Raw genomic sequence first — 26,774 nt, 5'->3', positions numbered from 1 at the left:
TTCTGAGATATACATTTTAAAGTAATAACTAGGATTATTACTTATAACATTATACCAGAACATATAAGATTTTTAGAAATTTCATGTAATGTCTGAAACATTTATATTAACATATTTTAAATAACTATGTTTGCCATTAATTTCTTTCTTTCCATTTGTATTCATTTACGATTCAGTGTCCTAACACATGTAACTCTTTAATTTCAGAAATTTGAAGTAAACAATAAGGAACGTGATAGATTTTGTTTGCCTTTGGAGGGCCATTGCTTATTTTCTTTGGTCCTGTAGAGATTGATTAATTATATTACTTTGGTAACCCCATATGTGCTGACTTTAAAGAAGACACTTGTATATTGCAGAATCTTATGTCTCACATTTTTTTCTCCATAGCTGGCTGTTCAAAATCATGTGAGGCTGTTCAGTACTGGTCCTCAGGGTTCACGGTTTTACAGGCCTCGATAGATGCTGCCATTATACAGGTAAATATGAAAAAGGAAGAAAAATAGAGTCAAACTGTATTTTACCAATCATCCCCTAAGTCTTTACCACAGGATTTCATTTGACTGCTGTCAAATGTACAAAATACATAACTTAATACAACTCCTTTATGGAAAAAGATAAGGGAGAAGTCATATTTTCTGACTTAATTTTTTTGAAACCCACCTTATTTGATGGTTTCTAAGCATGTGATTCAGCATTCTGTATACCAGTATTATCATATCTGTGTTGACTGTAAATAATATTTATGAAGGGTCTACATTTGCAGACTTTTTCCCTTGAATAAGAATAACTTAGTTTAAAGAAGGTGAGTATCTTTATCTTAATCACAGTGGTAGATTTTATTTCTTATTTAACAAACATTTATCACTTGTTTGCCAAACATTATTTCTAAGTTATGTACTAAGATCAACCCATTTAATCTTTAACACCCCTATGTTAAAGGGTGCTGTTACTGTCTGCATTTTATATGTGCACCTGAAGCACAGGAAGGTTATAAGTGACTTTCCAAAACTCAGTTAATTAGTGGCAAAGCTAATTCAGACTATCGCTTTTGGGCTCCCAGTTCTGTATTTTAATACTGTACTGCCACTAAGATTGTGTATAAATGTTGCATTTACGTTCTAAAGACATGCTTAGACCTGATCCAGTGTTTCACATTTTAGCAGTAATGAACAGGAGACCTTGAATAGGAGACCTGTCTCTGTTAGTTGTTAGACTGCTATGTAGTAAAATGACTACAAAAATAATGCTTTACTTGACTGCGTTGTTGTTAGAACCATATGAGATGATATATAGAGAATTGTCATATAAACTTTCACAACATGGTATAAATGTATTGTAGGTGCAGTATTCAGTAACACAGAAGATTAAGGTAATGACAGTGAAATATAGGGCATATCACACTGACAGTGTTAAAGTACTTATTTGTGTTTTGGCCAAAGACCTTAGCCGTCCACAACCTAGACCGTACTGGATGAACAGGTAGAGCAGATCTCATTTTAGCCATTCATTTGAAGGTTAAGTAGAAGTATATCGTATGGCATAACTAGTTTTATTATTCTGTCTATATGCGTGCTGCATATATAGATTTTAAAACAATAGAAGGACTTACTATGTAAAAGAACATTTTAAAAAGTCATTCTTTCATAGTACTAGTAATCATTCCTTAATTCTTCAATTTTATAAATGCATGGTTTTATTAAGATGCATATAGTTGTCAGCTAAAGATGATAATTGTGCAGTTTTATTTTCTTTGACAAATTATTTAATAAAAATTTATATACTTCCCAACTTCAGACTTCAAACTTTATGACTTGCTTCCAGAATGAGTAAAAGCAGGTTTCTATACGTATCGTGATGCTGGGGTCAATCACTTTATTTCTGGTGTGTAGCTTTTTGAGGATGGTATTTGTACGAGGTTATTGATTAAATTTGGGGGTATAACTGTCACATTATTTTAGGGGCTACTATCAGAACTAAATTAATTGAATGTATTTACATTTTCTAATTACAGTTGAAGACCAATGTTTCTTTTTGGAAGGAGCTGGAGCCAACTAAGGCTGTCCTTATGGGAGAAACTGCTGTTGTGGAAATAGATACCTTTCCCCGAGGAGTAATTTTAATATACCTAGTTATAGCATTTTCACCTTTCGGATACTTTTTGGCAATTCATATCGTAGCAGAAAAAGAGAAGAAGTTAAAAGAGTTTTTAAAGATAATGGGACTGCATGACACTGCCTTTTGGTGTGTTATTAAAACTTTGTTATTCAGTGTAATTAATAATCGTATAAGTATACAAATCTTCAGAATTGTAATTTCGTTATTCACCTGACTTGATGAGGTCTGATCCTGTTTCCTCACAGTTATTGCCTTTGTCTTGGAGTTTGAGACCAATCAAAATGCTTCAGCAATTGATTGGCTTGTTTTAACATAAGGGAGGTGAGCTTTGGAAAGCTCATGTGGATATTATATACTTAAATTTTATTTCATATTTTGTTTGAACTGATGAGGCGTGCTCCATGTATTTCAGTGTCTATTTCAGTGTATAGAAAATAGGAGATTTTGGAAAGTTAGAAATTAATTGCCTGTTTCACTCCTCCTCAGGTATCATAGCATATACATGTTATTAAAATGTAATCAAAATGACAGAAGTTTGTGTATGTAGTATATGGGCTTTCTTTCCCCTGGAAAAAGTTATTTTTGTGAATTTTTTAAGATAATATGCAAATAATTTCTAGAGAAACAAATGAAAAAAGTTCACAAATGAGCACATTAGCATTTTTATACAATGATAATTTTATAGAGGCATGCATTTTTTTTTAAGTTTGTTTATTTATTTATTTTTGGCTGTGTTGGGTCTTCGTTTCCGTGCGAGGGCTTTCTCTAGCTGTGGCAAGCGGGGGCCACTCTTCATCGCGATGCGCGGGCCTCTCACTATTGCGGCCTCTCTTGTTGCGGAGCACAGGCTCCAGACGTGCAGGCTCAGTAGTTGTGGTTCACGGGCCCACCTGCTCCGTGGCATGTGGGATCCTCCCAGACCAGGGCTCGAACCCGTGTCGCCTGCATTGGCAAGCAGACTCTCAACCACTGCGCCACCAGGGAAGCCCGAGGCATGCATTTTTATAAATAATTCTAAGTGTATTTTTCTTACTTTTTCCACCATGTAATACCAACATTATTTTGACCTCATTCTGGGGGGGAAAGTTAATACTGTTGCATGTGAGTTGTTATTGTAGACCATTTTATTCCATTTAGCTCAATGCAACAGTTAAAACACTTTACATAATGGGGTCATTCTGTATGACATAGCATCTTTGCTCATTTTTTTTTCTCCTGTCCTTTTACTAGTGATTGGCTTTTGAGATGCATTGGTTATTAAAGTATTTTGTGAGGAAACAGTAGCTGGGAGAATGTAGGCAAATCAGTTTCTCAGTGCCTCAGTTTTGCCTCTGTAAAATAATGGTTTTAGTTTTGGTAGTTCAGATATCTTTTAGCCCTATTTTGGTGATTTTATGATAGCATACATTAAATTATCTGCTAACTTGAAAAATGGAAATAATACTAAATACTGTGGTGATTTCACTGAGCTCTGATTTTGAGGAGAAATTTTGAGTCCTGTAGTGAATCCATTGTTGATCTTCCTGATCTCACATTGTGTTCCTGTAGTAATTATGTTGTCGATTAGCAAGGTAACCTCTACTGTCTAAAGTACCAAAAGCCATCAGTTTGTCGCATGTACCATAAAGAAAATTGTCAGTCATTAAACTCTTTCGTATTTTAAGAAAATCAGAAGTATTGTGCATTGTTGAACTTTTGAGAGTTTTAGATTTAAATTAATCATGAATTGATATAAATCTGTACAGTTTTTTTTTTGACTCTTGGAAAGATAGTCACCATTTTATCTCTGTGTCAGATGATACTTTTACCGACAACTTTAACAATACTGTATTTTTAATTACGTATAAGAGCTTTAATTTTCAATAGATGAGCATACAAAGAAATGAAGAGATTGGCTTAATTTTAAGAATAAAATGGCTAAAATAAAGCTGAAGTTTTGTTTCAAATGTTTTTTTTTTGTTTAATTGTTAAAGCCTATGTCTTTAGCCATAAATGTATCTGTGTTCCCATTGCAGGCTCTCCTGGGTCCTTCTGTATACAAGTTTGATTTTTCTCATGTCCCTTCTCATGGCAGTCATTGCAACAGCTTCTTCCTTATTCCCTCAAAGTAGCTGCTTTGTGATATTTCTACTTTTTTTCCTGTATGGCGTATCATCTGTAAGTACTTTCATTTGAAATGGGAATAAAGAACTGTCAAAATATTTGATTAATGAAGTCTTGCTGTTTGGTTTACTTACAGTCGATTTCCCATGAAAGACAAGATTGTTACTAGGCTACTGATACATGAGTTGTATTATTGTGCCTCCATATTTTTAGAAAAGTTACAGAATATTCTCAAGTTTAAATTTAACTTGTTTTCATATGATGTATTCCACATACAGTTCCTCTGTGTCTGTCTTTCACTATCTTCATTTAATTGTGCTTATTATACACCATTAAGATTGTCTGGTACTAGACTTTTTATTCCTTTGTTTTTATGAGATCCTGACTGTTTCAAGTTAATTTATGTTACAGGATGATGTCGTGTGAAGATATATGTTTGTAAGTGTAGCTCTTTGACAGTGTTGATTTCCATTCGGTAGTTTGGTTGAATGTTGGATGTTCGTGACAAGCTTTTGTTTTAAGTGGTCCCAGTTTCCATTCTGATTGGCGTATGTGCCCATGCTGTATCCGTTGTTAAATATTTTGACTATCACCCCTGCTCTTTTTTTTTAACATTTATTTATTTATTTATTTTTGGCTGCATTGGGTCTTCGTTGCTGTGTGCGGGCTTTCTGTAGTTGCGGCGAGCGGGGGCTACTCTTCCTTGCTGTGCGCTGGCTTCTCATTGTGGTTGCTTCTCTTGTTGCAGAGCACGGGCTCTAGGTGTACGGGCTTCAGTAGCTGTGGTGTGTGGGCTCTGGAGCACAGGCTCAGTAGTTGTGGCGCACGGGCTTAGCTGTTCTGTGGCATGTGGGAACTTCCTGGACCAGGGCTCGAACCCATGTCCCCTGCATTGGCAGGTGGATTCTTAACCACTGTGCCACCAGGGAAGTCCCATTCCTGCTCTTTAACATGATAACTTACAAATAACTGATATGCTGCTCTGTATAATTGCCTGGTTTTTAACTGGCTCTGTTTCTTGTCAACACGTGAAGTTGAAAAGATGGGCTCTGTGTAAAACCTTGTTGACATACAGTTTTGATCATATTTGTCCATATCTAACTGCAGAAACACACGGTGATTTATGGTTTCTACAGTGCTGAGGTGATCATGTTTGCCTATTACATAGATAAAATGCAGTTTTTAATATTTGTCGGTTTAAATTTTTAATGTAGAGCACTATTTGTATGAAATTTAAATATCTCACCATGGCCTTTAGAAATTAATTGTATTTTAATGAATGTATTTTCTAATGAAAATAACTTGTTCTTTCACAAGGAAAATTTAATTTTGTTTTCATACCAGTGTATATGAACAATGCTTTAACCTTAATATTTATATCTTACAGGTATTTTTTGCTTTAATGCTGACGCCTCTTTTTAAAAAATCAAAACATGTGGGAATAGTTGAATTTTTAGTTACTGTGGCTTTTGGATTTGTTGGCCTTTTGATAGTCCTCATGGAAAGTTTTCCCAAATCTTTAGTGTGGCTTTTAAGTCCCTTCTGTCAGTGTACTTTTTTGATTGGTATTGCACAGGTAGGTAATATACATATCTTGCTTTCACTAAATATTTTCTTTTCTCTCCACTTCCATGCAGCATATTATACTACCATGAATACTGCCCTTAGTTTGCAAAAAAAATTATTTAAAATTTTCAACGTGAAAAAGGAATGATATTTGAATATTGGAGTACATTTTATATTAGTTTCATTTATATTTTCTCCATTTTTAAAGTTTTTTTATTTATATAACCTGTTTATAAATAAGTTCTCCACTTTTCACTTTAGTGTATCTCAATAATCTGTTTCACTGCAGTAACTCAGTTTGTTAGAAGTCATTGGTTTATGCGTCAGGTAATCTAGATTGCTCTGTGGCCTGGTTTTATTGCTCCCTATTGTAAATTTATCTCACATGTGCGCCTGGGAGAAAATTGTGTGTGAAGCAGAACAAATTTTTCTTGACTGTAGTAGTGAAAGTAGTACCTTGTGGATTTTATAGGTCCAGCATTCATGAGATTATCTTTACCTAAATAGTATTTAGATTTATAAATTTGATTTTTATTAGTCTTTATGGGGCACCCAGGTTCTAAGGGGAAAATTCTTATAAGAAGCTGCTTTATGTATTAGAACACAAAATTGGTTAATGGGTAAAGAAAAAATGTAATTACTTAATACAAGAGATTATTCATGTTGGCTGGATAGACTTCTGATTTGTGAGACTTTGCTTGTTTATGAATATTGAGTTAAATGAATTTTAATTATTTGAGACCCAAGAGCTGTTATTACATGTTTTGAGAGTCCACTGAGTCTCCTTAGGAAGGGAGAATTATAGATTCATAGTTTTTTGTTTTGGGAGGGACTTTGAATGTCATTTAATTCACCTTCATTTCACAGATGAGGAGACTGAAATCCAGAATAGCATAATTAAAGTTTATTTACTTAATGGCAGGGCTGAGACCTAAACGAGGCCTCCATCTCTATTGCTTTCCGTCTGCTCTGTCACATATATCTACTATGAATAATTTAATAGCTGTGTTAATTAATTATAGTACCTTCTCCCTTTTCAGTGTTGAAAGGTGCTGACCATAAGTTTATCCTCTAATACTTAATTTGTCTGACTTCTCTGTGGACCATAACCCTTTTGTTTGCATTAGTTTTTATTTCATTTGATAATCATAGCATTAGAATTATTGTACATGCCCCAAGAATAGATGTATACTAGTTTTAGAAGCACAGCATTGAAAACATGGTTGAAAGGGGTTGCTGTAATAAACTCATGGTTTGGTCAAGTTTATTGTTTTCTTTATAAATTCATGTTACTAATTTGGTAGACTGTTTAATCTGTTAAAAGGCCCAGTTTACTGACTCTGGATATTATGAGAAACTCTAAATAGTGTTAGCTATTTTATAAAATGATAAAATATTTTATCATTTTTATATAATAAAGTTGGTGTTTCTGTTTTTCAGGTCATGCATTTAGAAGATTTTAATGAAGGTGCTTTATTTTCCAATTTGACTGAAGGGCCATATCCTCTAATTATTACTATTATCATGCTGGCCCTTAACAGCATATTCTATGTCCTTCTGGCTGTCTATCTTGATCAAGTCATTCCAGGTATGCAGGTACTTATTGGATTTTACGGTAAAGATATTTAGTTTTCTTTGCCCACATAAGGTTAACTTAATTAAAAATTTTTTTTCTAACTAAGTCGTTTTCACTGTTACAGCTTTTAATTTAATTTTAAATAAGTATATTTTGTACCTTATGCATTCACTGCTAGTGAATGTAAGGAGATTGTGGGTGAAAAGAGATCAGTTTGCTTTGAAAGCCTTAAGTCCCTAATTGAACTTAACTCAGTCCTTCCCCACGTCCATCTTTTTGGCTAAAGTGTTTTGTTATTTTACCGTATAAGGTCCGACACCATGGAGTAATCTGGTAACTCCTCCCATTCCCCGCATCCCTTATGCTGCACCTATAGCAAACTTGTGCAGATTCAAAATATTACTAAATAACCAACACCCCCTTTCCTTTTTCCCCTGAGTTCCTCATTCATTTTGTCTGTGTGCTAGACCTGCAGTCTTATATGGAAAGACGCGTGTGGCTTTTAAAACTTGGATTACTTAGAGCTAAATAAACTAACAGTTCCTTCTCAGTAGCGCAGGCCACATGCCAAGGGCTCGGTAGCCGCGCCTGGCTGTTAGTCAGCACGCTGCGGGGCACAGGTGGGGACGTTTCTGTCGTTGCAGGAAGGCACGGTGGGCTCTGCTAGGCTAGACCGTGTGGCAGCTTCCCTCTAGCTGCCCCCCTCGCGGCTGTCTAAGAACCTCGCCGTTCCCTCTAGTCAGGCTAGCCACCTGCTCAGACACCTTGCCGGCTGGGCACAGCCTGGTGAACCGAGGAGAGGCGTGTTATATGTTGATTTCCTCCACACCTGCTTTCATGTATGCAGTCGCTTCTTAACCACTGTCCCCCTCTGTACTGTATTTTATGTCCATCCACACGGTCCTATTTATCTATTTAAACACATCTGCAGTGTATCCGTTACATTATTTTTAGCTACCCATAACAGAGAACCTCTTTAATTGTCTTAAACAAGAAGGAAATCAAGCGTTTTATTTAAAGTCCAAAGACAGGATGGACTCCAGGTCAGCTGGACTTGCTCAGCTGTGTCATTAGGGCCCACTTCCTCCGTGTTCTTGCCTCTTTGTCTCAATCTGGCAGGTTGGCTCTCCTCATGGCTGCACGGGGTTGTGCTTCTTTGTTCCTGTCCAGAGGGAGAGGGGGAGGGAGAGGGAGAGGGGGAGGGGGAGGGGAGGGGGAGGGGAGGGGAGGGGCTGGGGAGGGGGAGGGGAGGGGCAGGGGAGGGGGGAGGGGGGAGGGGGAGGGGGAGGGAGCCTTTCCCCCAGTAAACCCTTTGCTCCTGTCTGGTTGGCACCTGCTTGTGGCTGGAGTGGTAGCAGTCACCAGAGCCTGCCAGGGGCTCATTAGGTCCACTGAGATCTCTCTGTAGTTGGGATCAGATCCCTTTGAAACATGCGGTCATCTGGAGGAGGAGTGGATGTTAGAAAGGACGGGGAGTGTCGGTTCCTTGCGGAGAAAGGGAGAAAATACATGCATGCTGTGTGGGCAGTCAGATCTAAGTCTCCTATGTCGGTCCTGGTGGCTGTGTTATTCTCCTAGTTCTAAAAAGTCTTCTTTATGAACAATATCAACTTTTCTGAATACTGTCTGTTTTCAAAGACTAAGATGATACTCATTCAAGCCTTCAGACTATCCAGATGTAAACTTTTCCTCTTCTGAACTCTCATTAGCACTGTGCGTGGCATGCCTCATGCTGTACGTTGTTTTAGCCGTTTAGTATGTACATGTACTCATAATGATGTAAGTTTCTGTAGGGCAGAAAATGTACTCTGCTTATATTTACGTTCCCTAGACTCTCAGCAACTCTGAAACTATTTATGGACAAGAGTTATTTGTCAGTAAAACTTATTTTTCACACACTATTGATTTAGTATTTTATGTCTAAACTTTAGATCTAGATTGTCTTAGGTTTCACAGACTGCCTTTATGATTTAATAACTAGTTTTCAGAAATAATTTGTTAGGATAACTCAGTTTTTTTTTTTTTCAGGAGAATTTGGTTTACGGAGATCATCGTTTTATTTTTTGAAGCCATCATATTGGTCAAAGAGCAAAAGAAATTATAAGGAGTTATCAGAGGGCAGTGTTAGTGGGAATATTAGTTTTAGTGAAATTGTTGAACCTGTTTCTTCAGAATTTATAGGAAAAGAAGCCATAAGGTATGATTTAATCTTTGGCAGTTTAGGTCTAAGAACTGCTCATGGGACATGCCACATTTAAATCCTATCTTTTAAATAATGCATGTAAGTATGGTATCTTTGGAGATTTGGTGCACATTTCATGATTTTTTAAAAAACAGTATTAAGGGCTAATTCTCTTTTAAGTTTTTATTTTCTTTGCAGCCATTTAGAATAAGGTTGCTGCTAGGTTTGAAATTTTATGTTTGAATAGAAATTTTTGAAAGTAATAAAACCTAGTATTTATAAAATTAAGCTATTTTAAAGTTTCCTCATTATGTAGATTAAAACAGAATAAACATTAACTTTCTATTTTTATTCAGGCTACATTGTCTGAGATATACAGCACACTAAATTGTGCTCTGTTAATTTCATAGACCCTTAGAAATTATGACATAATTAACTTGTCACATCAACTTAATTTCTGAGAATGCAAGAAATTCATTACTGTTCCTTGCTAGTTCAGTCAAAACCAAATTAAAAAAATAATGAGACCGAGAAAAGAAATAAAAGTGAAAGAAAAAGTGGAGGATAATTTGTGTTTTTTAAATTTAAGAAAAATGTATAAAAGCAAGGGAGGGTTAGATATTTAAGATGCAGTCAGTGGGCTGGCGGTCTGCCTTCTTAAGAGTAAAATTTAAACTGGTGAACAAGACCATTCATTCCTTCAAAAATTATGTAAAACATTTAAAGTGGAAGGAGAGAATCACTTCACATTTATAGACAAGTGCTGATGTGAAATAGCACTTGGTTTTTAATCTCCCTTAACTGATAAACAAGTATTGATTAATTACCAACAGAAAAGAATCAAATGTGAAATAAGAAATATATAAATTGCTTGAGTCAAATGTTTCCGTTTCTTTTTAGAAGTTGGCTTATCATGAAAAATGAATGAATAACACTTAAAATGGAGAGGAATACTTTACTTTTCTCTTGTAGTTTCTTTAAAATACTTTTATTATTATTGTCAGATTTCCTTGGTTTATTGTTTTAGTAGGAAGATACTTTATGATTATTCCCATTAAATATGACAGCTTTGATTAAAAATATTATACATGGAAACACGTACTTATAGATTGCTTTAAATACTTATAAAGTAGAAAATGGTGTTTTTCAGAATCAGTGCTATTCAGAAGACATACAGAAAGAAAGGTGAAAATGTGGAGGCTTTGAGAAGTAAGTAGCTTTCCTAGTGTTCAGTCCATAGTATTAAAGTACAAATGGAAAAACAACGTACGTAGTTTGTGGGAAATTTAAATTCTTTACCACGATTTTCTCTCTTTCCTTTAGGGATACTTCCATTTATTTATGTGATTAATGGTCATAATAAAACTAACATCAAAGTAGTAAAAGAAAAAAGTAATATCTATCAAAATGAAAAATAGTCAACTCTTTGAACAAATCTGTGTCCTTTTTCATTTTATTATTAGCATGTGTATACATGTTAGTTCCTTTTTTTTTTTTTTTTTTTCCTTTTGCCCTAACACAGGGTTTCTTAGCCTTGGCACTATTGACATTTTGGGCCTGATAGTTCTTTGTCGTGGGGAGCTGTCCTGACAGTTGTGGCATGTTTAGCAGTGTGTCCGTCAGGTTTCTTCAGAATCGTTAGAATATATATACACACATATACACAGAGAGTGAGAACACTGAGGGGAGGGGCGGGCGGGAAGGGGGGAGATTATTTTTGAGGAATTGGTTCACACGACTGTGGGGCTTGACAAGTCTGAAATCTGTAGGGCGGGCTGGCAGGCTGGACGCTCAGGCAGGAGTTGAAGCTGCGTCTGGCCTGCAGGTCTTGGGATGCTATCAGCCGGAGATCACCTTCATCAGATCAGGGGTTAGAGTTCTTTGAAGCTGGGTTTTCAGCCCCCTTTCTGCTGTCTCCTTTCAAACACTGACACATCCATCCGGTGATATTCATTCTACTTTACTCCTGTTTAAATTGAACTTTTAAAGCATTTAGCCTTTTCCAAGCTATTGGTTAATTTCTAGTTTTTTGCCAGTAGATTTAACATGCCTCTAAATACCCTTGGGAACAAATTTTTGTTTGTCCTTTTGTTTTAATTCCCTTGGAAGTTCCCCAAAGGGGGTACACAGAAATCCCCCCCGCCATGTTTTGTGCCCCCTCTAAATCTGTTAGTGTATTAAAAAAAGAAAAAGCTTATTTTGTATCATTTTTCTTATTGTTCATACCATTGACTATAACAGAATTATTATTGTGTTATAATATTAAATATTATGTTATTAAATATGCTGGTAACTTTAAATCTGTCTTTAAATTTGTTGACTTCTTTCTAGGTTGCTCAAGTATTGTGTATTATCTTACATGGCTCAACAGAAATAAAAATCACATTTGAGACTTCTCCTTTTTCCCTGAACTAGGTTTATCCTTTGACATATATGAGGGTCAGATTACTGCGTTACTTGGCCACAGTGGAACAGGAAAGAGTACCTTGATGAATATTCTTTGTGGACTGTGCCCACCTTCGGATGGTGAGTTTTTTGACTTAAAGAGAAAAATCCCTCACTTTGTTTTATTAGGGTTATTAAAACTAAGGTACCATGGTAATTATTTATCCTTGTGATATGTACCGATTGATTTTTGTCACTGATTTGGGATCAACTTCTGTGTCTGTAAAGATATTTTTCTTTTTTTTTTTGATTACACACATTTGTTTTTTCTTCAATAGAAAATAAAAGTGATTCAGTCATATTTAATAAAGAGGATCTAATTTGGTACCTATTTTATCAGATATTTTACTTGTGTTTTTGTTTACTGTTCATTTTCAAGGAAGGATAAATCAGTAATTAATTGGAAATTAAATGAGGCCCATAGACATTTTGGTTGAGAAAATAAAGACTTCTAAGTATCCAACAGTAGTTCAAAAGGAAAGAATGACGAGTGTCAGTACAATCTTCTAAAATAGATTTGTAAGAGCAATACCTCAAACGTATAATTGTTACATGTGACTGCCCTGTAGGTGAGAATTCAGTACAGCAGCTCCATTTATCCACAGTAACCAAATAGAGTGGCAGAACAATAAATATTTTAATTTAAGAAAGGGCCAAACTTCCGTGTATTGATTCTGCATCTTTTTAGATGTAGTTTAACTTCTAAAATTAGTTTGATTTTGTTGCTTATCTCTGTGTCACTCTTTGATGGTAATTATAATAACTTTCATTCATATAAGGATTTATTATTTTTGTTACGATTCTCCATACATTAGCACATTGGTTTAATAGTTCTTAAGTAGAGGGGGATATATTAGTATTCAGTTTATAGTAGAGAAAAGCTTAAATTTAGATTAAGTGATTTTCTCAAGGCCACACAGCTGGTTAGGGGTAAATTTTAAGTTCTTTGTTCTCTGTACTGTTGCATAATGCCTGGAAATGAGGGAAAATTGTTCCTGGAATATTAGTTAATGCACCAATAGATAATTTTGTTTAGTATTAAACTTATGGTTCTTTGCTCTTTCCACTCTGTAATATGCCCTGAAAATGAAGGAAAATGAGATTGGAATATACGTGGCAGCAAATCACCAGTATGATGGTGATTTCCACCAGTATGGAAATAAGGGTGCGTTGTGTCCTCCAAATCTATATTGACTCTTCTTTTATGTCTATTACATACAAATAACTAAATTATTAGTATATACTAAAACATATATACTTTTTGATACTTAATATATTTAATGTAAATACATATATTTTGCTTTTAGGGTTTGCATCTGTATATGGACACAGAGTCTCAGAAATAGATGAAATGTTTGAAGCAAGAAAAATGATTGGCATTTGTCCACAGTTAGATATACACTTTGATGTTTTGACAGTAGAAGAAAATTTATCCATTTTGGCTTCAATCAAAGGAATACCAGCCAATAACGTAATACAAGAAGTATGTTATTAAATAGAAATCTTTACTTTTATTTGCTGTAAATTAGTAACCTTGTGCAATAACTTCTGTAATAAAAATATGCTTGAAAATCTAAATATAAAACCTGTTCTGAGCCAGTAAACAGAAAGTCATTATAAAGAATTAGAACTTGGAGCAAAAGTTTTAGCACATAGAAAATAGTCCTTGTTTCATCTGGAGGATTCTGGTCTCTCAATACAGATGTTTCTTTCTTTTCTTTTCGCCTCCACCCCCTTCCCCTGCCACACAGACACACACGGAGCCTTTGCACTGATCCCTTCCCACCACCCAGGGGTCACAAAAGTACAGTAGACCTTCCCATCAGGAATCCTTTTAGCTGTTATTTCAAAATTATACATGGATATATGTCAAAATTAAGTTCTGGACTAAAAGAACATTTTAAAAGTTGATATTAAAATTGGAACACTTAAAAACTAATATTGATAATTATGTAAATGATGTGATTTAAGAAACGTTTATTGACACTTTACTTCCATAGGTGCAGAAGGTTTTACTGGATTTAGACATGCAGGCTATCAAAGATAATCAGGCTAAAAAGTTAAGTGGTGGTCAGAAAAGAAAACTGTCTGTAGGAATCGCTGTTCTTGGGAATCCAAAGGTAAGCAGATATTAGTGTCATTGATGAGATAATTTTAAATTATGTTGAATAAAAAAGTGGTTGTAGAAAGATATACATACACACGTATAAATTTTAAACATACATAAAATACTGTACGTTATTATGGTTGTAATTATAGTAATAAGGTTTTAAAACTGAAGTCAGAAAGATATACAGCATCTTTAATTTAGTGGTCATCTCTCAGAAGGGGAATGGATAGGACTGACTTTCTTTATATCTGCAGTGTTTTATTTCTTTGAAAGAAGATCTGAAGTAAAATAACATTTGTTAAAGTTCAGTGGTGGCTATAAAAGTATTGTTATATTTATTATTCTCTTCAGTTTTCTATACATTTGTAATGGTTATAATAAAAATTTCAAAATAAGAACAAAATCAAACGAATAGTTCCGTTTTTCACTGTTCTGCTGATTTGATTTTTTTGTCTGTTTTGTGCTCTTCTCTGTCCGGCAGAAACAGAGAACCAGCTGGTCACTGCTTTGCACAGTGTTAGAAAGCTGCCAGGTGCACACCTGCAGCCAGGAGCCCCCTGGGTCCCCACCATCCTGCCACACGCCCTGCTGCTGTAGCTTGGGGAGGACTGTGGTTCAGGCTTTGTGTTAATTTATCTTCCTCCCAATCCCCACCACCATACTTTCAAAATTAAAAATAGTCTTAAAACAAATTTCTTTGCCTGAGCTAATACAGAACATAATTCTCTAACAAGCAGTTGTTACATCTACAAAATTTAATTGTTCAGGTAAAAGCAAAATACTCAGTGTTTTGTTTTTTAGTTAGTCTATCTGATTGTTATTATACTTATGTCTTATACATTACAGACATTAGTATTTTAAAATTAAACCAAAGAAGGTATTCATATGCCAAACCGATAGTTTTTTAAATTTATGCTAACTCACGTATGAGTGGAAAACTCAGACCTAATACATTTCTGATTGGATAGGGTAACTTTAAGTGGGGAAGGTTTGCAGGGTCTGCATGAATTTTATATATTTTAGTTTTCCTGAGGATTCCCTGCCTTGCCCACCCCTTTGCACACAGGTACTGTTGCTGGACGAACCGACAGCTGGAATGGACCCTTGTTCTCGTCATATTGTTTGGAATCTTCTTAAATACAGAAAAGCTAATCGGGTGACAGTGTTTAGTACTCATTTCATGGATGAAGCTGACATTCTTGCTGGTGAGATTTTTACTTTATTTTTAAAGGTTAAGGTCATGGGGCCAAGTGGAAGATTAGACATAGAAATGCTAAATTCTGAGGAATAAATAAGGAAGCTGTGCGTTCTTCACAGAAAAAGGTATTAGAGTTTTTTAAACTTACATGTTTTTGTGTTGTGTTGGGCGGTCCCCCTGACCACCCCAGGTCCAATGATCTGCCACGAAAGCTCACAGGACTCCGCACAGCCACACCCCTGGGTGTGAGTTATGACAGTGAAACGGAAGGGGTTCAGGGCAGAGTCAGCAAAGGGCAAAGGCACATGGGACGAAGTCTGGGAGAAACAGGCAAGCTTCCAAGAGTCCCATCCGCACAGAGTCAGCCAGGGTGCGCTCCGTCTATCCAGCAGCGAGTTGTCCTCTCGCCCAGGGTTGTCTTTTTTGTTCTTGGGGCTGGCCGTGTGGTACCCTCTGCCTCACACGGGCCACCTGCCGGCTGCCCAGCAGGAAGCAGGTGTCAGCCATGACCTGCGTTGCCAGTGCAGCGCAGGTGCGGGGGGCCAGCCTTACCTGCTCAAAGCCGGGTCTCCAGACACGGGTCAGGAGCCAGCCTCGTACGAGGCCTTCCTAAGCTTAATGGCCTCAGGCCAGTGCTAAACACATTCACACACAGAAGAATCCAGGTTGAAACCAGCACATGACTTGAGTAGCTGTGACAAGGTCCAAGGCTCTGAGGTTCCCGAGCAACCTCTTTCTGTTCATAATACAATCTAATAAATTGGGCATGTCATTCATTTTTGCAGTAGTATCTTTGTTTAAAAAAAACCTAACGTTTTGTTTCTGTTGCTTTTTTGTCGTTTTTACATTTGGCTATTAAGGAAGTTGTGAAAGCGCTTCTGTTAGTAACCTTATAGGGAGAGTCCGAGACATTTGGAGCATATTAGGAAAGTAGACTGTAGACTTACACTGCCTGGGTGGAACCCCTGGCTTTGTCACTTAATAGCCACGTGAAACGTGGGCAAACTGTACACGTTCTTATTGCCTTCCTGTTCTCATCGAAAAAGCAGGTGATGATAATCTATACCTTCCTCATAAGGCTGTTGTGATAATTTAATGAGCTCATACACTGGTGTCTCATAGGATAATCCAGAAAATATAAATGCCAATTATTAATGCTGTTACTAACTCTGAAATTGAAATGCATATCTCTTTTTGCAGATAGGAAAGCTGTCATATCACAAGGAATGTTAAAATGTGTTGGTTCTTCAATTTTTCTCAAAAGTAAATGGGGGATTGGCTACCGCCTGAGGTATCACTCGTTCTTTATTGACTTGTTCCTTATTATATTCTTGACCTATTGTTACTATGTTTAAGGTTTGCCATGATGTGCTTTGGCCATTTTTTTATGGCACTAACTTTAACTTAAAGCATTAGAATTTACTTTTGGATGTTGACTGAGTAATCATAAAAAATTATGGTTTTTGGTTTTCTCTAGCATGTACATTGACAGATGCTGTGCCACGGAATCTCTTTCTTCTCTGGTTAAACAACATATACCTGCAGCTACTTTATTACAACAGAATGACCAGCAGCTTGTGTATAGCTTGCCTTTCAAGGACATGGACAAATTTTCAGGTATTCCTTACTTTCCGTTTCTTGACTGCTGAACCAGGTTCTTGCATTGGGGACGAGTTTTCTTAATTTACTTGGTTTATTTTTCTATATAATATTTACGTGCTTGCAGGTCGCCAGAGTTAATATTCCGCTTCTGCTTTATTTTGCTTTTGAAAATCAGAAATGCTGTAAGCTAACATTTCTTTTTTTTATAAACGGCATGCAAGAAACTCCAACTAGTGTGTTAACTTACGTAAATAATTGTTTGTTTTATTGTCAAGAAAGAAAGAAATGGTTCCCTTTTTTTGTTCTGGGAATAAGAATATAAATATACATATACACAACATATATACATATGTACACACACAAATGTGTATACACACACACACAGTTGTTTGTATAAGTCCTAAGCTCTTTTCCAGTTTCATGATTTCATAATGAATTACATTTTTATACGGTAAACCCTTGAATTATTTTATTTGTGACTTTAGTTTTCTGCTTTTTGATGAGGAACTCAAACTCAGTGTCCTTTATCTGTTGACGGATGACTTAATAAACAAAAGGATATTTCTTACTGTTGAAGATATGTTATGCAGAATTCCCATAGCATTCCTATAATTAGATAGAAATTTTCTATGCGGTTTTCTGTGGTTTCCTTTTGAGAATAAGGAATCATTTATTAACTGAATTGAAGTACATGTGTCAACATAATGTACTCTGCCCATCATTCTGTCTATAAAATATTTCTTAGTTTTAATTTATATTATGATGCATGTCTAATAGATATATATCTCTCTAAACAAACATTCCTTGGGGTCCTTAGCAATTTCTAAGAATGTTGAAGGGGTCCTGAGACCAAACAGTTTGAGAACACTGTGCCAGCACAGTAAATTCAGTCATATACTATTTTAAAAGGACATTTTAGAATAATTCATGATAGTGTGCTTAATGACACAACGCTCTTTCATTTTTCTCCTTTAGGTTTATTTGCTGCTCTAGACACTCATTCAGGTTTGGGTGTTATTTCTTATGGTGTTTCCATGACGACTTTGGAAGATGTATTCTTAAAGCTAGAAGTTGAAGCGGAAATTGACCAAGCAGGTAAAAACAAAACTAACGGCACATTTTAGGCAATGAGCCAGACAGATAGTGATCAAGACAAATAATTGTAGAAGCATAAGTGGAATTTATATTTTGGGAAAGAAAGGGTAGAAATAAACAGGTAAATAGATATTTACAGAGAGTGATAGGAGTTATGAAGGAATTAGTGGGGCAGTCTCAGGAGGCAGATAGCTTAGATGGCATCTCGGGGGGACTGGGTTGGGATGATATTTAAAGTGAGGCCTGAATGGCAAGAAAAGTGAGATTTCATTGCAGAGCCTTCCAGATAAAGGGACTCGCTACTGCAGAGGTGTTGGTTGAGGGATGGGTTGGATGTTTCTGATGACAAAGAAAGGCCACCGTGGAGAGCCAAGGAGAGGATAGCACGTAGTGAGCTCAGAGCTGGAGGCTAGGGGCCACATCATATTTAGTCTTTGAATGTGTTTAGTCTGGAAAAACATTTTGTTTGTTTTCTTAGTGTGATATGAAGCTACCAGAGAGTTTGAAAGCAAAGGGGTAACGTGATCTGATTTGCATTTTTAAAAACTGCATTCTGGTTGTTGAATGACGAGTGGATTTAAGGGAAGTTTGGAAGCAGGAAGAGCAGTTAGGAAGCTATTGCAGTTCATCTTAGTTTGAACTAGGATGGCTGTGCAAATAGGGAAACATGAAGAGCTCGGGGTTCTCCTAGAGGCGCTGGTGGTGACTTGCTGATGGGCTAGCGTTAGGGGTTGAGGAAAGGGAGGGGTCAAGAATAGCGTCTTAAGCTTTTGGCCTGAGAACTGGAAATGGAATTGCCCTTTCCTGAGAAAGGGGGAGCAGCAGGTTTGTGGAAAGAAGGGCTCCAGGTGTGAATTTTGGTTACGCTGTTGAGAGGTTTAGTAGACATCCCAGTGGAGATGTTGCCTCTGGGCTGTTTGATTCACACACTTGGAGCTAAAGGAGGGCGTTGGGCTCAAGATACAAACGCTGGATCCGCCTGTGTTCCGATGGCCCCGTGGGACTGGATGAGGTGCTTCGGTGGCGAGCGCAGACGCAGTGGAGGGAAGCCCCGAGGGTGAGCAGTGAAGGGCCAGGGAGGGCTGACCGGGAAGGCACCAGTAGCGCTCCTTCTGTCTTCACGAAAGGAGATGCGGGAGCTGGGGCAGCGTGGTGTTTGAGGGCAGTTCTCTGCTGACTGCTGTGAAGAGGAAGATGGCGGCAGAAAAGGGGGGTTTGGTAGCTTAGAAGACAGGGAATGTGGAAGGGTGGGAGCCAGTCATGACCTTGACACGAGTGATTTCAGTGGTGCAGTCGAGATCCGTGTGGTTTAAGCTGAGAATAGGTTGAAGGGTAGCGAGACTGGTGTGGTGCTGGGTCCTGAGATTGAAGGAAAAGGGACGTTTCTCTCAAACGTGGAGGAAGAAAGGCGAGTTTACGATGAGGACGTAGGGGGCGGATTGCAGCTAGAGAAGGAAAGTTCACGTGAAAATGTTGGATCAGTTGGAGCGATAGCAAGATCTTAAATTTGGGCATCCGTCAGTTTGATGAAACTGAGTAGAGACAAAGGTATGGGAATGGAAGAAGTAAAGGGAGCTAGAGGTCAGGATGTAGAATGCGTTAACAGTGAGTATGTCTGTCATACTGAGGATGGCGGAGAGAAGTGGGCGGAGAAGACGCTTGTGTGCATGGTGCTCAGTACTTTCAGGCATACGAAGTAGTTTCTAGAAACGTCTGGGAAGTGGGAATAAGAGCGAGAAGGGCGAGCTCTGTTCAGGTATTATTCACTTTTCTCTACAGTACCTTTAAGCCCATTATGCAAAATAAATTTACCTCTAACATCAGCTTGCTTTCAGTTTGGTCGATTTTAATTGTTTTATTTTTTAAAGATTAGTATATATCAGATTCTGTAGAAGGCCAGTTGGAGCTCACTGAGTACTATGATTGTGATATGCAGTATTTCAGGACCTGCTTTTAGTTTGATTAGTCGCTGTGTCAGGGGAAGACAGGGACTGGACTTGACCATCTACTGAGTCATCCGTTCAGACTGTTGAGCTGGTAAGATGCCAAGACAGCCAGGTTGACCTTAAATATTATTTCATACATTATTCTGCTCCACTCTTAAAATTTTTAATGTTTACTCATTTCTTAAACTTAGCCTAAGTCCTTCTTCATACCGAAACCAGTTTTCGTCTCTTTTTATTATTTTTCATCTCTTTTAAGTTGAATCACTGTTGTGAAAATAACATATCTTGATTTCTATCCCCATCCAGTAGTTTTGTCAGGTTTTGGTCTAATGGAATCAATCATATAGCATGTCTCTTTTGCTTATGTTTATTCTGGTTTCTTTTACTTAATGTAATGTTTGTAAGATCAAGCTACTATGGTTATACAATAGTTTGTTCACGTTCATTGTTTTACACTATTCTATTATAGGAATATTTCATGACTTATTTATTCTTTCACCTGTTGATAGACATTGGGTTCTTTCCAGCATGTGGCTATTGGATAGGGTACTAGCTAAGGATATTCTTGTACATGTGTGAACCTCTGTACATAATTCTGTTGGATTTATACTTGAGAGAGAATGTCCTGGGTCATAAGCTGTGCACATGTTCAGTTTTAATAATATTGCCAAAGTATATGACTGTCCCCTTTGTCCTGTATCACTGCCAGGTGTGTGCTGCTTTGAAATTTACATGCTTCAGAAAGGTTTTCATCTTTTTAAGGAATATAACGTAAGTTTCTATCGTTTTGTTTTGGCAAATAGATTATAGTGTATTTACTCAGCAGCCACCAGAGGAAGAATTGTATTCAAAACCCTTTGATGAAATGGAGCAGAGCTTGCTTATTCTTTCTGAAACCAAGGCTTCTCTGGTGAGCACCATGAGTGTTTGGAAACAGCAGGTGTTTAAAATCGCAAAGTTTCACTTCCTTACCTTGAAACGTGAAAGCAAATCAGTGAGATCAGTGTAAGTATAATCGCTCTTCCGTCTATGAGTTGTTTTTTTAAGGATACAAACTGGATTTACCATCTTAGTCTTTAAAATGTAGACATATGTAAATAATATGTGTAGTTTTGAAAGATTAAAACGGTAATTTCACAATGTTGGAGAAAGAAATTATACCTCTAGTAATTTCATTGACTATCATGAGAGCCTTAACTCTTTTTTAAAACCAGCATTTTTTTTGTCTCATCTATAAAATGAGGGAGTGACAAATAATTTTCTCTAATTGTGTAATTTTTGAATTACTGTCATTGTATTTAAATTTTATTTTGCATTTACATTTTTCACAATTGTTTTGCCTCTATTACTAATATTTATGACCATTTTTTTGGTAAACAGCAGGAAGAATAAGTTTTATCCTTATTTATCAGGTGAAGAAACGGAAATATAAAAAAGGGCTTATAGCTGGTAGAACTGGGATCAAAATGACGTCTTTTCCACTTAGCCGTGTCTCTGTCACTTAGGTTCCCACGGGCTGCTAGACGTTGAATTACTTAGAAGTAATGTTAAGTACTTTTATACACCACGCTGTCTTGTTGGATCCAAAATGGCGGTAGAAATAAAACTTAATAATCAAGAATAATAGTTTTGTTATATGTTTGAAATATGCTGAATTCATTTGCTTTTTGCCCAGACTTATTCAATATCAAAGAAATGTCAATCACATATCTGATTTATTCCTGTGTCAGCATTAGTGAGAGAAAAACCTTTGTTTAAATCAGCATGTGTCCGTTTATTTAATTGAATATTACTCTCATAAAATACTCCCTGAAAAACAGTAAAAGAATCTCGGCTCCGGCTGCCATAACAAAGTGACAAAGACTGGGTGGCTTGAACGGCAGAAGTTTATTTTCCCACAGTTCTCGAGACTGGGAGTGAGGTCAGGGTCCACATGGTCGGGTTCTGTTGAGGACTTTTCCTGGCTTGCAGCTGGGCACCCCCCTCGCTGTGTGTGCACACAGGGAAAGAGCCAGAGAGCAAGCTCTCTGGTGCCTCTTCTTCTAAGGGCACCAATCCCGGCATGAGGCCATGCCCTCGTGACCCCGTCTGACCCTGATGACCTCCCGGAGGACTCATCTTCAGATGCCATCGCCTTGGGGGTTAGGGCTTCTGCGTATAAATTTGGGAGGAGGGTGACAGACATTCAGCCTACTACAAGAAGTGTTCCGTGGTCAAATCTGTATTGACCATGCATGTAGAAAATATTGTAACTTACATTTCCTCTCTTAAAGATTTGTCCATTAGCATATAAAAACACATGAGCCGCTCTATGGTAAAGAAATTATTTCAACTTTGTTTAACTTGGAGTTTCCAAATATTTTTTAATCATGAATTTTGTTTTTAACCTAAAACACCCATTAACTTATCATGGAACTAGAGTTCAGTGCAGTATAGGTCTGCTTACAATTTAAGAATGACTTAAAATTATAGGGTTTCTGAAAATTATAAAATGCTGATGTGTGATAACCTAAGCTCTCTCTACCCACTGTTGTGACACCTGTCACACACACTGTAGAGATATTTTGCAGGCTGAGACGAAAAGTTACCTGTCTCTCAGGTGGAAGGGCATTTTGAGTGGGTAGTAGAATTATGTGCTGGGCCAGCGGCACACGATGGTCCTTATCACTCACTGTAGAGGAGAAATGGAAATTGATGTGGTTAGGATGACATTTCAAAGATACGAGTCATCCTCAGTTTTCACTGTATTTTTATTTTCTTCACTGCATCTAAAATATTTTTGTATCAGATATTTTCTAAAATATTTGGAGAGTACATAGGATAGAGGTAGGGCAGGGAATAGTTCCTTCAGGAGAATAGAGATATAAATGTGACACAATGTCTATTTTGTTTTTAAGTTACAGCTACAGGTTTACATGCCCTATAACAATTTCAGGGTGGCTCTGATCTAAAACATACTTTTATAACTTTTAATTTTATCATTGGATATTGGCTTTCTTTCCAATATTGTCATGAGACCATTTTGGAGAGTAGAATTTCTATCCCAAGTGCGAATTTTTCAAGCTTTTTTTTTTTTTTAAATGAGTACCTTTTAACTGTCATGTGAAGGAAGATTGTTTTGTAGATTTACATATTAATGTGCCTTGAACTGTGTATTTTTTTTCCTTTCAGGTTGCTTCTGCTTTTAATTTTTTTCTCAGTTCAGATTTTTATGTTTTTGGTGCATCACTCTTTTAAAAATGCTGTTGTTCCTATCAAACTTGCTCCAGACTTATACTTCCTAAAACCTGGAGATAAACCTGATAAATACAGAACAAGTCTGCTTCTTCAAAATTCTACCGGTGAGAGTATGTGCAGGTTTGTGAATGTGTGTTGCTGGGGCCTGGGGTGAGGGGTAGATATAGGTCAGAGATTTGGATTTTAGAAATATATATATGGGAAAGGCGTGGTCTGCGTGCATGAACCTAAATTAAGTAAAACTCCTCACTGATGCTGAGTAATATATTACAGAAATGAAATTTTGGTTTAAGTGTAGATGACAGTTTTAAAAATGTTCTGATTTATACTGTTTATAATCATAAAATTTCCTTTTTTAAGAGTAGCGACATTATTCTCAGAGCAGCATGTTTCATCTCAAAGTTTATGATGTGCAAAATAAACTTCAGAAGTTGAAAAACCCTCTTTAGAAAGAGTTACGGCATGTAATATTTATGCAGTTATATATCTAAATAGAAGTGTTTAAACAATTTTTAAGGACTATCTGAAAAACTAGAACTAAGGACGATTGTCTTAGAAATCTCTATGATCACATACATTAAATTTGTAATGGATATTTTTGGACTTGCTATTGATTCTTTTTATTACATAATTACATCAAATATGAAAGAAATTTTAAGACCTACGGCTTTGCGCAAACCTCAGAATAAATTTTTAAAAACCTGATATAGGACTTTGATTTTCAAAATATTAAAACCTAATTCAGAATTTGACGTGAATTAGATGTTTCTACACCATCTCCCATCTGTGTGGATAGTTTATAGTCCCAAGGTTCTTGAAGAGGAAAGTGAGCTAACTCTGTAGTTTACAGTAAAACAGAAGCAGCTTCATTTGCTTATCTTGCTGAAATATGTTGGAAAGTTGCATTTCGTTTACCCTTTCTACACGCACAAATTCTTTGGAGTTTAACATTTCCCAGCACTTCACCTGTATTCTAGTATCTTTCCTTTTTGATTCACTATTAACTGAAAAGCTTTGCCCGGTGTTAAAATAATAGTCATAGTTAGGGACAGTTACAGATGGCCGTTACAATCATCACTCTTCAATTCTAGCTCTCTGTTTGTGATGTAACCTTTATTCTTTTGGAGGAAGAAGGTATTTAGTGATAGAAAGCACTCTTGAATAGAAAATGTTATGTTTCTCAATTTATTGCTCCCATTAGAATTCTTATTTTGGTTTTAATATACATTTCACATTGCTGAAAGACAGTACTACGTGGAGCCTTACACTCTGATATTGTGACTTTTTTTGTGTGTTTGGGGAATTGTACATTATCTCAAGTATTTCTGCTTGGCGTTCACTCTCACCGATCTGCAGAAATTATAGTATTTTCAAAGTTTTGTCCCATCTGTTAATTTTAAGTGTTTCTAGAGTTGCTTACATCCGTCTGTCTTTCTATCTATCTATCTCACATTTTCCTAGACCTTGTTGTTGGTCCTAAAGGCACATTTCCTTTAGGGTTCACTGGTCTCTGTGTGTATATATTGGTTGGTGTCTTATCCTCCTGGCAAAGCTTTCTGTTATCACAGGTGATACAGTTCCTTCAGTTATAATAGAGCCCTCTTCTCGAGAGGACAGAGCCTCTCTGGCATCTGGAAGTGAGAGATCAGTTAAGGCACTAGGTTGGGAGTAGATGTCTTATCACTAAAAGCACCGTTCTCTCTGACATTCACGTTTGTTGCTGAGTCTGAGCCACCGGCCATGCTACTCAGTTACTGCCAGTGTTTTCCTTTGTTTGGTTTTGATTTCTCTCAAAGCCACCCTTGTCCGTCCTTGAATCCTGGCTTTTGTGATGACGGACCGAGAACTGTTTCCACTCATCAGGCACGTTGGTATAGATTTAGACCTCGGACAGGATTCAGAATCTCTCCCTTGGCTCCAGGCTATTTAGAGATTATAGATGGAGACCTGGTTATGGGTTTTACTATTTTAAAGTAGTAACGCAGTTGACATTTATGCAATTTGTCTGTTCAGAGCATGCAGCAGTCCTCCAGGGAGTGATGCCACCTAACTCCACACCTTGGCTCCTCCCTCTCTGAGCGTGGCAGGTTACCTTGTTGCATAAAACTGCCAGGTAGGTTTTTACTCTCACCGTTGAACCAGATTGCACATATTATAGGTAAACTCTGAATGTGGGTAGTATCAGTAGCAGCAGCGGCAGCTGAAATGGCGCAGTTGCTGTGTGTCAGGCTCTGTTCTGAGGTCTGCGCGTCTGGACCTGGATTTGAATCCGTGCTGACTGGTCCCAGAGCCAATGTTCTTAATCATGTCTTAGCTAATGGAGAGAAAATACTTCTTCAAAAACAGAGCTCTAAGTGTTACTAAAAGCCTGTGTCTGTTTCTCATTTAAACTGATTCTTTGTTATTTGCTTATCTTCTAATACCAGACTCAGATATCAGTGATCTTCTTAGCTTTTTCACCAACCAGAACATAATGGTGACAATGTTTAATGACAGTGACTACGTGTCTGCCGCTCCGCACAGCGCAGCTTTAAATGTGATGCAGTCAGAAAAGGTAAGAGTAGTGTGTGGGATTAAGATATTTCCTCTAAAATCAGTCGTTTGCTGATTTGACCTTATTAGTTGGAAATTAAAATTTACGTTTGGAAATAGCTGGCTGTGTTTACTTAGGATATATTTTATGCCCTGATGGAGGACCAGTAAATAAAGCTCTGAAGAATTTAATTATTTTTATGTTATTTTTTTGTTTAAAATATCAAAATATCTAGATTCTAAACCAGGTTATTTTTATCTATCATTGAGTATTGTTTCTATGATTTGTTGAACCAGTTTTCAGTACAGTTAGTGAGAGTTAACTTAGCTGGTGAGAAAAGCTTGGTATGTAGCAATCATATATTCATTTATATTTATGTATACTATATAATAACTCTATTTTTTTGAATTGTAGGACTATGTTTTTACTGCTGTTTTCAACAGTACTATGGTTTATTCTTTACCTGTATTGATGAATATCATTAGTAACTACTATCTTTATCATTCAAATGTGACTGAAAGCATCCAGGTCTGGAATACCCCATTCGTTCAAGTAAGCAAACTTAAAAATATTTATGCTTGTGTGCGTGTGTACATAAAATAACTATTAAAAGCCAAGTGATAATAACAGATGAAATCTGTAGAAGTTCATCTTGTGACATCTCCTAGTCTTAAAACTTGACCTGGGGATGGTTCACATCCTGGGTTTAGTAGTCTCTAGTATGAGTTTGCTTCATGGTTAAGGAGGTTCTGTCTTGGTACTGATATTTTTGTAAAGCATGAGTAGTTTTTATATTAGTCAGAGAAGAAAAATTCAGATAATTAAAAATGAATATTGTTCATCTGAAATCTAGATGCTGGGTATTGAACCTTGAGAAGTCACCCAGTCATTTTTCCTCTAGGCCAGACAGTTGGATTATAGATATGAAAAGCCACTTAAGTCTCCAGGAAAATAGTCAACATTTTTCTCTGAATACTAGTATTGTTTTTCATATGTTGAAAAATAAATGGACAAATATCTTTCTGTAATAGCATTTTCTGCTTTCTGTTGCCATACTGTTTTT

The 26,774-nt window shown here is 36.7% G+C and overlaps 1 protein-coding gene across 5 annotated transcripts in view; it reads left to right on the top strand.

Annotated features, from left to right (window-relative positions):
- ABCA5 (ATP binding cassette subfamily A member 5) overlaps positions 1-26,774 on the top strand; it is a 64,237-nt gene that overhangs the window by 15,839 nt on the left and 21,624 nt on the right. For all 5 annotated transcript variants that reach the window (XM_036836939.1, XM_036836938.1, XM_036836936.1 and 2 more), the window contains 18 exons: positions 391-479; positions 2,015-2,244; positions 4,134-4,275; positions 5,609-5,797; positions 7,228-7,375; positions 9,392-9,560; positions 10,696-10,754; positions 11,961-12,071; positions 13,298-13,473; positions 13,991-14,110; positions 15,167-15,305; positions 16,499-16,589; positions 16,776-16,915; positions 17,876-17,995; positions 20,745-20,946; positions 23,113-23,282; positions 25,605-25,732; positions 26,126-26,263. In XM_036836939.1, the coding sequence (XP_036692834.1) occupies positions 391-479; positions 2,015-2,244; positions 4,134-4,275; positions 5,609-5,797; positions 7,228-7,375; positions 9,392-9,560; positions 10,696-10,754; positions 11,961-12,071; positions 13,298-13,473; positions 13,991-14,110; positions 15,167-15,305; positions 16,499-16,589; positions 16,776-16,915; positions 17,876-17,995; positions 20,745-20,946; positions 23,113-23,282; positions 25,605-25,732; positions 26,126-26,263 (2,561 nt within the window). The remainder of the gene's footprint in view (positions 1-390; positions 480-2,014; positions 2,245-4,133; positions 4,276-5,608; positions 5,798-7,227; positions 7,376-9,391; positions 9,561-10,695; positions 10,755-11,960; positions 12,072-13,297; positions 13,474-13,990; positions 14,111-15,166; positions 15,306-16,498; positions 16,590-16,775; positions 16,916-17,875; positions 17,996-20,744; positions 20,947-23,112; positions 23,283-25,604; positions 25,733-26,125; positions 26,264-26,774) is intronic.

Source organism: Balaenoptera musculus, chromosome 20 (assembly GCF_009873245.2).
Source record: "Balaenoptera musculus isolate JJ_BM4_2016_0621 chromosome 20, mBalMus1.pri.v3, whole genome shotgun sequence".
NCBI lineage: Eukaryota > Metazoa > Chordata > Mammalia > Artiodactyla > Balaenopteridae > Balaenoptera > Balaenoptera musculus.
The sequence above is the reverse complement of the archived record's forward strand: the minus strand, read 5'-3'. Positions and strand labels throughout refer to the sequence as shown.